The 12,154-nt window shown below is 36.4% G+C and overlaps 1 protein-coding gene across 2 annotated transcripts in view; it reads left to right on the top strand.

The window, feature by feature from the left end:
- Positions 1–9,351, top strand: part of LOC128019874 (interleukin-1 receptor accessory protein-like 1-A) — an 80,448-nt gene extending 71,097 nt beyond the window's left edge. Inside the window, exons 7-12 of one of the 2 annotated variants that reach the window (XM_052606181.1) lie at positions 1,659–1,791; positions 2,682–2,827; positions 5,022–5,168; positions 5,737–5,907; positions 6,503–6,547; positions 6,765–9,351. In XM_052606181.1, coding sequence (XP_052462141.1) covers positions 1,659–1,791; positions 2,682–2,827; positions 5,022–5,168; positions 5,737–5,907; positions 6,503–6,547; positions 6,765–7,486 — 1,364 coding nt within the window. In that variant the 3' untranslated portion in view covers positions 7,487–9,351. The remainder of the gene's footprint in view (positions 1–1,658; positions 1,792–2,681; positions 2,828–5,021; positions 5,169–5,736; positions 5,908–6,502; positions 6,548–6,764) is intronic. The other variant, XM_052606182.1, reaches the window with a different exon arrangement.
- The last annotated feature ends 2,803 nt before the right edge of the window (positions 9,352–12,154 follow it).

Genomic DNA, 12,154 nt, shown 5'->3' with positions numbered 1-12,154 from the left:
TCCCAGGTGGAACGTTAAAGAACGTGGCACACATGTCTCCCCGAAATTCTGTATAATTCAACCTATCTGATGATTACTCAGACACTCCTGAAGTGTTTACACTTTTGTGTCCCATATGCATCAGGCGTTAGCCAGTAGTCCATGGGTGTGACGTCTGAGGCAGAGATGAGTATTTAACTGACCGGTGATAGCCCCCGTTTCACCCCTCTCAGTCTTGTTCCATTGACATCCTAATCAAATTCAAATTCAAATCTCTATTTTTATACTTCTGCAATTGCACTTCTACTCTAGCTTTTGTTTACTCTTGAAATTCAGTATTATGGCGCTGCTAATGTTGCTGGCTCCTGTATAATAAATAGCTTGTGTTTTGCCTTATTTTAAAGTAGCTTTGGATAAAAGCGTCTGCTAAATGATTAAATGTAAATATAATTCGTTTAAAGGTCTCAAACTGTGAATGTCTGAACATTAACATTACATAATTTGTGTTTATTATTATGTCAACAATACATCAAACCCAGTATCAGTTACATTTCTGTGACTTGATGTCATTTACAGTATGTGTGTATGGTGCTGTTTTACAGACTTGTGGTCTCAGTATCTCTTTAATCAGATGCTCCACATGTACTTCACATCCTGGTGAGAAACAGATGCTATTTCTGGTTTGTTTGGGGGCCCAGAGCAAGATCTTCCCTGGTGCTGGGCCTTATTCGTTGGTAGTCTAAAGGCATGCCTAATTAACATCAAATAACTGACAAACATCACAACATTAAGGCAGAAATACCACCTCAACCGCAACTAAAGAAAGAAAAGAAGCAGCACTTCAAAAACCACTGAGGATAAACATGTTCATACACTAAAATAAACACACTGTTGTTAGGGATTGTAGTTCTCAGTTTTGCCTTTTCACAAAAATTAGACTGAGATCAAATAATAATCACCCAATCCCTTTCTGACTCATAAGATTCTGATTTAACAGCTCACATGCAAGATTGTCTTGCATTTCAATTTTTTTTTCTGAGAACTGCAATAACCTTTTTTATTTCTTATTCTGTGGCAAGAACAGACTTGGTGGATAGAGAGAGAGAGCAGGAACCTACTGTTACATATTGTATTTAAGTGAGTGTAGCATTTTATTAATGGCTTATAATAATATAGTTGAATGCATATTTTGTTCCCTTTTTTTAACAAAAATCTGTGTTCGATCAAATAATAATGGGCATGCTCTTAGGGTTCTTCCCCCGTTGAAGACCCTTGCTTTTAGCAGAATAGCTGTAACTGATTTTAATGCTTTAAGGGAGTTTCAGAGAAATCTTAAAGAAATACAATTCAAAGAACTGGGAACAAACTGTATTTTATTTTCTCTCAGGAGGAAATAGTCTTCAGCCATACTGTATTGTCAAGAAAACGCTCCCTTATTATGATCCTGCCCGCCTGCTACACTGGCGAGTCCCATTAACCTACAAGACACCATTGTAAGCTTGTCAGCTGCCATTGATTACAGTGAAACCCCCCAGTGGCCAGTGCTGGGAAAGTATCTCTGGCTTCATGAACACAGTATTCTTACAGAGGGCAACAAATCCTGGGCAGAGGAAGTATTGAATCAAAACAAAAGGATGTTTTGTATCAATGTGTAATCACAAACCCCCTTTCCCTTGCAGGAAGCATGCTGAACCTGACATGCAGAGCCTTCTTCGGGTACAGTGGGGACATCAATCCACTTGTTTACTGGATGAAAGGAGAGAAGTTCATTGAAGACATGGATCAGAGTCGCATTCGAGAGAGCGAAATCAAGTAAGAAGGAATACAAGAGTAAGGTGGAGGCGAGAGTAAACATGTTGTATAACTGAAACTCAACACACACACCCCCCCCCCCAGCCCCTGAATTAAGGATATCATGCTGAAAAGCATGTGCAAACATAAGAATTGCATGCAAATTACACATCAGTTTTATAATAATAGATTAGACCATCATGGATGTACAGATGGATTTATTTATGAGCTCAGTGTAAAGACCATGGTAAATTAATAGCTCAATATTATGATAATATATCAAAGTTCGATGGTATTCCTATCACTGTTCCACCACTGTGTTTTTGTAATGGTGTACAAGAAACAGTTGCTTTTAAAAACTAGCTTCCACTGTGTAATCCCTTATTCAATACAATAGATTGTCCACGATAAAAGCACACTTTAAATGTTCACTCAGATGTTGACAGTACATTTTCAATTACTGATATCACAAGCTGGTATATGAGCCTATTTATATCTAGCAGGGGTGGTCGCTGTGATGACACACTATTATTAATTCCCCTGTCTGAAGGAGAGCTGGATCTGAGCAGGCGCTGAATACATCCTAATAACACAGCAAAATGTAGCAAATATATTTGCATTTACATGCAGTTAAGGAGCAGCATTGTCAGCATCTTTTAAATGTAATTTCAGTTTCAAATGATTCAGCCAGGACAAACAAGAGAGTGAATGTGTTGTTATAATTAAATAAGAGACCCATTTTGTTGAATGCCGACCAAACCCGAAACCCTTCCTCCTAAAATTTCTAACCTCTACAAGCTGCTCAGTCTAAAATTCATCCCCAAAATCCTCTAACAAAAGGGTCTAATTAAAAATTTTTTATTCCTCAGCCTTCGGTGAACAATGGCTCATTGTTTTGTTCTCTCCACCAGGACTATTAGAGAACACCTGGGTGAACAGGAAGTGTCCATTACTCTGACCATAGATTCACTGGAGGAGGTAGATCTGGGTAATTATTCCTGTTATGCGGAAAATGGCAATGGGAGAAGACAAGCCAATGTACAGCTTGGGAAACGAGGTAACACATTCAGCCGTAACATACATGAACTCAACCAACCGAGTCATACCAGCTGCATCTTATTTAAAGGAACAGTTCACACAAAATTAAAAATTCTGTCATTTTTTTGTATGAATTTTTTTCATAAAAACCAAGATGTTTTGAAGAATGTTAAGGCTGCTCTTTTTCATGAAAGTGGAAAGTAACCAGGTGCTGTCAAATAAAAAATCACCATAAGAAATGAATGAAAGTGCAACCAAATGAGTTCATATATCATAGTAGTTTATAAGACATACAGTGTCTTTGTATGAAGAACAGATGGAAATATAAGTAATTCACTGACAGTCTTTCTTTCCAGTGCTCAAAAGTTTGAGGACGGTACAATTTTTTTTTTCTTAAGACCCATATGCTCAGAAAGGTATTTATTTAATTAAAAATACAGTAATATTGTGAAATATTATTACAATGTGAAATAATTGTTTTCTATTTTAATATATTTTAGAATGTAATTTATTCATGACAAAGCTGAATTTTCAGCAGTCATTACTCCAGTCTTCATGTCACATGATCCCTCAGAAATCCTTCTAATATGCTGATTTGCAGCTCAAGGTAACTTTTCTTATTAGTTTTAATGTTAAAAATAATTTGTGATGCGTAATATTTTGACCGGCCCTAATCACCTACTGTATATACTTTTTCTGTTTGAAAAAGAGCAGCTCAGATGTTCTTTAAAGGTGCTCCTTTAAAAAAATATGATGACTGAATTTTCATATTTTGGGTAAACTTTCCCTTTAATGTGCATTGGGGATTCTTAACATACACAACACAGAATGTTCCTATGTCTCTCTCTTTCTTTCTCTCCTTTCGGGAAATGCATCGGTATCTAAAATTCACTCTCTTTTAGAGAGAGCTGCTTTGAAGGCATCCTATCTTCTCTTTTAATGGCAGTTCAGAAGAGGAGACAGCTTCAGCAGTTCAGACACATTCTCTCCCTCTCAGCCCAACTCAAACCTCATTCAACTGTTCTCACACACACACAACTGAATAAACACTCTCTCTCTCTCTCTCTCTCTCTCTCTCTCTCTTTCAACTCGTCTTAGCCATACACACATATTTCTGCAGATAATCTCAAAGCCACACACTCACAAACACACACACAAACCAAATCTCTCATATGCACCCTCTCTCTCCTTCAATCTTTCAGCTTCTCTAAAGCATTTGAGTGTATCTTGCGTGTTTTCCTCCATTAGCTGTAGCGCAGAGGAGCTTTGAACAATATGAGCATCATTAGCACTTAATCATTCTGAAGACATTTTGCATTTCTCACCCCTTGTGTATGTCCTTAGCACAGCATGAATTTCCATGCTGGTCCAGACTGGTTTGGTGCTGATATGGCTGGTAGATTTGCTAGTGAAACTAATTGACAAGGGAAGTCTTGCCGGTTTAGCTAGATGCCAGCATGCCTAGCATCCTATGCTGGAGATAGGGGACCATATAACTAAATCTCTAGAGTCTTAAATTAAAATCTGATAAGAATTCAATTCTCCAGCTAAAACTGCCATGGTTCCAAACTAATGAAATGTGACCCTGGACCACAAAACCAGTCATAAGGGTACATTTGTTGAAACTGAGATTTATACATAATATGAAAGCTTAACATTGATTGAACATTTCATTGATGTATGGTTTATTATGATCAGACAATATTTGATAGATAGAAGATAGAGAAGATATAGAGATAGAACTACATGAAAATTTGGATTAAGAGAAAATCGAAATATTGAGAAAATTATCTTTAAAGTTGTCCAAAGTTTTGATATATTTACAGTAGGAAATTTACAAAATGTCTTAATGGAACATGATCTTTACTTAATATCCAAATGATTTTTGGCATAAAAGAAAAATTGATAATTTTGACCAATTCAATATATTTTTGAGTGACATGATATACAGCCAAGTATGGTGACCCTTACTCAGAATTCGTGCTCTGCATTCAACCCATCCAAAGTGCACACACACAGCAGAGAATGTAAATGATGTATAGAGTCAAAAGTACTACTATATTTCTCTTTTTAATTTGATTTGATGTCATTCACAATCCTTCATGGGATTATAGTTCTTCCCTCACAAGAGTACACGTTATTCTGGGAATATTATATTTGTAATATGTTTTCTCTCTCTTTTCATTTTGTCTCATGTGGTTTATCTCTCTCAGTGGAGCTGATGTACACTGTGGAGTTGGCTGGTGGACTGGGTGCAATTCTTCTGCTATTGGCTTTGTTATTATCTGTGTATAAGTGCTACAGGATCGAGCTGCTTCTCTGCTACAGGCATCACTTTGGAGGGGAGGATACAGACGGAGGTAAAGGCCACACGCACACCTCCTACAGGAGCTACTGAGCACAACATCGCAGCAGTTACTTATTTGTTTCTAATTGTTACAATATATGTAATTATTAGAGTTACAACTCTTTTATTTCATAGTATAAAAGATAATTTTATTTCATATTTATTTCAAGTAATATTGTTAATTTATTTATTTATTTCATTCATTCTTTCTTTCTTTTTCTTTAATGTGTTCTTGTTCTTTTTCATGTTGATTTTTGTTGTTTTTCATTCATATATTATTTTGTTTATTTGTTGCTTTGTTTTTTTCTTCTGTTGTTCTTGTTTTGATGATTTGTTTCTTCTTTGTTATTTTTTGTTTGTTTCTTCTTTTCTTCTCTTTTGTTTGTTTATTATTTACTCCATTAATTTCTTTGTTTGTTTCATTGTTGTTCCTTTTGTTCTTTTACATTAATTAATTTGTTTTTTTATTTTTTCATTCATTTATTTGTTTATTCATTTGTCCATTCTTCCATTTTTCTTCGGCATTCCATTTCATCTGTTCCTTGATTCGCCTGTTCTTTCTTTCTTTCATTTCTCCTCAGAAAACAAAGAGTATGATGCGTACCTGTCCTACAGTAAGGTTGAGCTGGATCAGTGGGGTCAGGAATTACAGGAAGAGGAGCGCTTTGCTCTGGAGATTCTCCCTGATGTCCTGGAGAAACATTACGGATACAAACTCTTCATCCCTGACCGAGATCTCATTCCTACCAGCAGTACGTGCAGAATGAGTGTTTTGTGTGAATGTATGTCTTTGTTAGTGTGTTTGTAAATGTTGTCTTAAATGTTTAAAACATTTCATTAGCACATGAAATTCACAGAAATGCCGTACAATTTTTTTTGTGGAGTTTTAGGAGTGTTTTCAGAAACCCACAACAATCACAAAAGAAAGTTGCACGGACAGAGATTTGACAAGCAGGACTAATTGTACAGAACTAATGAAAACTCCTCGATCATTCATAATGAAGTATGACATTTTCAGCTCATAAACATGATAGCAGCACTGGATTTATCTTGCTTCCTAACTTAGTAATTTAATAATTTGTAATTAAATCTAATTAAACTCCCTCATCAGCATTAATATGACCAGAAAGCCTTATGTTGACTAGAAAACAGCTTGGTGAAAAAAAGAAAACAATTATTTAGTTATTTTACAAACTTTCTGTAGAACAAAACAATAATTTTATCAATAATATTCCTAAATGTTGGCAAGTTTGTGCCTTTGTGACACGGTGCATTTGTTTGCATCATATGTCAGGTGTTTTTGCCCTGTTCGTGTGCTGTGTCTGAAAGCTGAATGTTTATGTCCAGGTATGAGCAGTCAACATTACCAGGATGACACACATCTTCTTAGAGGTACAGCTTTGTTTGAATGCAAAAACGCGCGTGCACACGTGTACTGTATGCACAGTACGCATACATTGTGCATGCAGATTGTTCTTCATGAATGACTGTGGTTGTTCTGTCTTAAATGTTTGTTTGTCTTCAGCTGTGCATTATTTTCAGTCCTCATGCGACTTGTTATTTTGGGATTACAGTTTCTTTCTTTGTTTGTGGTGTTTATTTCCTGTAGCGTACATAGAGGACGTGTCCCGCTGCGTAGACATGAGTAAACGCCTGATCATTGTGCTGACTCCGAGCTACGTGCTTCGTCGCGGGTGGAGTATATTTGAGCTGGAATCCCGTCTGCGCAACTCTCTGGTTTCAGGGGACATTAAAGTGATCTTAATCGAGTGTGCCGATCTGCGAGGAGTCATTAACTACCAGGACGTGGAGGAGTTAAAACAATCCATTAAATGCCTGAGCGTGGTGCACTGGAACGGCCCGCAGAGCAACAAGCCCGGCTCGCGCTTCTGGAAGCAGCTCCGCTACACCATGCCATACCGCTGCCCCCAGCAAACCCTCACCAATCATGCACTGGATGCCAGCGAACCCGGCCCCTTCGCCGACCTGCAGACCGTCTCAGCCATCTCCATGGCCACAGCCACATCCGCCGCCTTGGCGCCGGCTCACCCCGAGCTGCGCCCGTCTCTGCGGAGCTCATACCGCTCGCACTCGCTGGCAAGGCAGAAACACTCACACTACCGTAGCTATGACTATGAGCTGCCCTTCACAGCTGGAGGCACGCTGCCGCCACAGCACACCTATTGCAACCTGCCCCTCACCCTCCTGAACGGCCAGCGGCCTGTCAACAACAAGAACCACCGCCAACACAGCCTGGACGAGCACCACGCCAACAACGCCATGCTCCCGCTGCTGCCCAGAGAGACGAGCATCTCCAGCGTCATCTGGTAAACACAGAGAATCCGAAACGCAGTTTCCCAGCTTGGGCCGCCTGGCACACGGTGGACTATATAAACTGGTATACAGCACAGGACACAATGGGATTAGTGGTTTCCTGTGATCTGAATGATTGTTCTGTCCATGCCAAGTGTGTCTGAGGATGTGAGTCTTTTGAGCATTGATCCGGCGGTGAGGGACGAAATAGTGGTGCACCTATAGGCGTGAACTGAGCATAGAAAGTCACACCACATGGAGGTATACAGGGTCTCGTGTAGATGTTAGCATTATATTTGTAGCACCGCTGTCTTCCTGTCTCCATGTTCGGTTTGATCACCCCATCTATTTTTACTTGTTAACGCTTGATGCTTTTGTTTTGTCCCTTCCTCTTTTTTTAGGTTTGAAATGGACATTTGATTGAGATGTTTTGTTTTTTCAGCCTTCTTTGGAAATGGACTGAAATCGTTTTGCTTGGAAGCTATTGCGTTTTGTTTCGTCCCTCTTTCTGTTGTCCGATGTAAGGTATGTATTTATGGTTTTAACTGCAGAATTTTCAAGAAGGAAATATATTACAAATTATGCAAAATATATACGAAAGCCTAAAGGGGTCGACAGAGGTGATCAGAGAGCAGTGCTGTCTTCTTTTACAAGAGGAACAGCACCATTTCTCAAATATTAAGGGGATTTTAAATGAGGAGAAATCTATTTTTATATATCTGAAGAACGCTGATTCTCTAACACCACAGGGTCAATGGGACAATGGGACTGAAGACTCTCTTCTTTGTGAATTTGGGGTATTTTATACAGTTTGCTACATTGTTCTCATCTGTGGGGAAAAGGAAATGTTTTATGTTCACTTCTGAAACAATAATCAACTGCTTTTTTGTTTGTATTATTTTTTTTATGCTCATACTCTAGGACTTTTGATCCACAGACAGACCTTTTCATCTTCTTTTACATTTCTAATCTGTTTAGCTCTCAGTCTGATGTCTTAACCCACTGGTTACACGCTTGTCTTTTTCTCCTCTAACTGCTGTGTGACTCAGATACATGCTGGCATGTTTCACAGAGGAACACAGGCCTGTATACTCGCATTCTAGTATAGAGTGTCAAACAAATCATATGATTTAATAAATGCCCACAGTCAACATGTATTTGTTGTATCTCGTCTAGAGGTTTTACTGATCTAGGGGTTTTCACTTATGGCAGCATGTACTGACTCTAAGGGGGAAAAACACAAAGCTAGAATCAGAACCAAGAGGTTTGACACTAAAAAAAGAGGTCTAACTGTATAAAAAAAGGAAACAAAAAAAAAAAAATCTGAAACTATTCCTGTAATTCCTTTACTCCTATTTTACTTTGTTCCTTTTTTTCAATTTCAATTGCAAAAAAAAGAGTTGTTTATAAAAAAAAAAATAATTAGAATTATGTATGAACTTTTACCTCTTGAGTATGCATAGAGACTAGTTGTGTATCCTGATTTGAATATTTACTGTATTATGAACAACAGCTATCACAGAGAGATGTGTGATCTCTCTAGAGGCACAATCATTTTTCTTTTTCTATTGTTTCTCACTGTGTACAGTAAAGTCACAAACCACTATAAGCTGGTCGGTGAAATTTTGTGTGTGTGTGTTTATGGTTGGAGAGGTGTGTCAGGCCTGATGTGAATTTTCTCACAGTGGATTGTCTGAATAAGACACTTATATTTGACAAACAGAAAGTTTTAGGTTCTAGTTGAGCTGCTTAAATTGAATATTTCAATTATGCTTTTCAACAAAATGGTAAATACTGGATTCTACGCTGAATAAGCAAAAATCATATCATATCATATGCATATGAATGCACCTCTTTAAATAAAAGAGAAAAACAACCTGTTATATATGAACTTATTTTTTGTATTACAACAGACTGTGACATCTAAAAAGATTTTATGTTATGCTTTTTAATCCTTTGGATTTATTATAGAATGGAAATGAGTCCAAAAGTTACAATGAATAAATCCATATTTACCATAAACAGACTATAAGTAATTATTGAACATAAATAGACATATTGCCATAAGTAAAAACAATACTTAAAATAGTAAACTGACAGCAAAGTAACTTGAGGATAATTACTGCCAATGCAACACTTCACAGTAAAGTTTAATTCATTAACATTAGTTAATGTATTGGGTATCATGAACTACCAATGAACAATATTTTTACAGCATTTATTATCTAGCTAAAAGGAAAAGGACAATTTACTAAAAATATTCTCATCTTCAGGCCATCCGAGATGGAGATGAGTTTGTTTCTTCATCAGAACAGATTTATAGATTAACCTATGTGAAATAAAAAGCTGCATTTGTAAGAAACAAATACATCAAGGTGCTTTAACTTTAAACTATAACTTCCAGCCAAAACATGAGTCCATAATCAACAATAATTCTTCCTCTAGTGAAAAAGTCCATTCCCTGTTGTCCTCTCACATCAAAATCCACCAATGTATTTGTTTAGAACTTTTCTCACTTGTAAACGGTGCTTGATCTGTGCATATTTCCTGATTCAGACGAGACAAGCTTTTCACTGGAGAAAGCAATATCATAGATAGAGTACTTGTATCTTAACTGGAAGTTGGGGTTTTAAGTTAAAAACATATTGATGGATTTTTTTTTTCCTACGAACATTAAGCTTTTCACTTCTGTATACATTAACTGATGTGTCGACTGGATTACATTTGGGTCATTATGATGTTTTAATAAACTGTTTGGACTCTGCCGGCACCCACTCATTGCAGAAGATCCTTTAGTGAACAAGTGATGTAATTTTCTCCAAATCTGTTCTGATAAAGAAATAAACTCATCTTTATATTTGACGGCCTTGGGGTGAGTACATTTTCAGTTTTTTTTTTTTTTTTTTTGTCGTGGACTATTTCTTTAATGTTAATTTATATAAAAAAAAAAAATAATAATAAAAAAATATATATATATATATATATATATATATATATATATATATATATATATATATATATATATATATATATATATACTATTGTCGAGTGTTAATTCATATTGCTTCAGAATATATTAAATTATGTTAATTTATATAACTCAATTAAATATATAAATTTGAAATAGAAAAATGTATTAGTATATACAGAAATCAACACTAGTTGTTAATTTAAGATATATAATGATTAGCTAATGAAAATAAATTGATCCTTATTGGAAAGTTTTGTCAGGAATTATATAAGTTTGTTGGTCACTTGAATTTTCTTACATAAACTGGGTTTTTCAGGAATTTATTTTTGTGTGTGTGTGTGTGTGTGTGTGTGTGTGCCTTGGCTTCTTGTGGATGTAGTCAGTGTTGCTCTAGAAGTCACTGACTATTATATTGCAGAGATATTTAAAGCTGATGACCTGCTTCAGATCCTGTGCTGCCAGCTCGAGCATAACTTTCTAATCATGGCTCCTTCGTCTTGGTGATATTAATGTGTAGGGAGCTGTTATCAAACCAGAAGACACGGCTGTCAACATTCTGGAAATAGACTATTTACATCCCTCTAGCAAGCCACCAAAGCTGTATCATCGGCGTACTTGAAAGGAGCAGGTCACTGTTGTTACACTGCATTTGACTGCTGTATATTAACATGATATAACAGGGGAGATGTAGCAACACACATCCCTGAGGAGCGCCAGTCAGATGAGGTGCTGTTCAAACGGTCTTGCTGAAGAAGTGCTTTTGATGCAAAGGACCAACTTGCTGTTCACATTTACATCATGTAGTAGGTACTTTGGGATTGGACTGTATTAAATGCAGAAGAGTATGTTTTGTTTGAAAGCCTGATAAGCAAAATGCATGGTGTCCACAAATTCACATTTTTTCAGATTAAAAACTTTTCCATATACTGTAGAGGCCCCATGCATTAAAGAAGAACTGATGTAAAGTCAATGGGTTAAATGGCATTAAAATGTTGCAAATGGAGTTTTGGGTACAGGGTTGTAAGATGTCCAGGCCAGGGTTAAATGTTTCGAAAACATTCACGTAAACACAGATCCCTGCTGTGCAGCACTCCTTTAAACCCTTCCCCTTCAGCACATCTCGATAAACTACAAACCTAAGCTTTTAAAACTACTCAGACCCTCAGGCTAGGTCTGTCAAACCAATATTCAAAGCCTGTCTTGGTGGCCTTAACTTTTTCTAGTTTCATAGCTTGAATGCACATCAGAAATGTCAGTATACAATAAAGGTAATTGCAGACACATTATTACAACTACATTAACTACCAGTTTTTAAAGTTTGTTCCAAAAAGTTTATATATAAACTATAGGCCTAATTTATAAAATAAAAGGAATTTGTTTGCAAAGAACTCATGTTATATGGTATTTTCCTAATAAAACAAATAATTGCATTGTCTCATTCTTACATTCCAAAATATCATTCTGAAAATAAAAAGTCCATCAAATACACAGATTTCTATCATAAAATATTGTTTTTTTTTATGTCTAAATCCTTCAGTAAATACAATGATAAAACAAATGCAAAGTTGTTTCTTTTCATTTCCTATTTAGATTGCATAAAAGTAGCTCTGACACACACAAAAAAAGTTTAAGTAACTCAATAATAATAATAAAAACGTTTATTAATAGAACTTTACTGCACTAATCACAATGAACCAATCACTGTCCTGTGATTA

This window comes from Carassius gibelio, chromosome A9 (genome assembly GCF_023724105.1).
Source record: "Carassius gibelio isolate Cgi1373 ecotype wild population from Czech Republic chromosome A9, carGib1.2-hapl.c, whole genome shotgun sequence".
In the NCBI taxonomy this organism is placed as follows: domain Eukaryota; kingdom Metazoa; phylum Chordata; class Actinopteri; order Cypriniformes; family Cyprinidae; genus Carassius; species Carassius gibelio.
The sequence above is the reverse complement of the archived record's forward strand: the minus strand, read 5'-3'. Positions and strand labels throughout refer to the sequence as shown.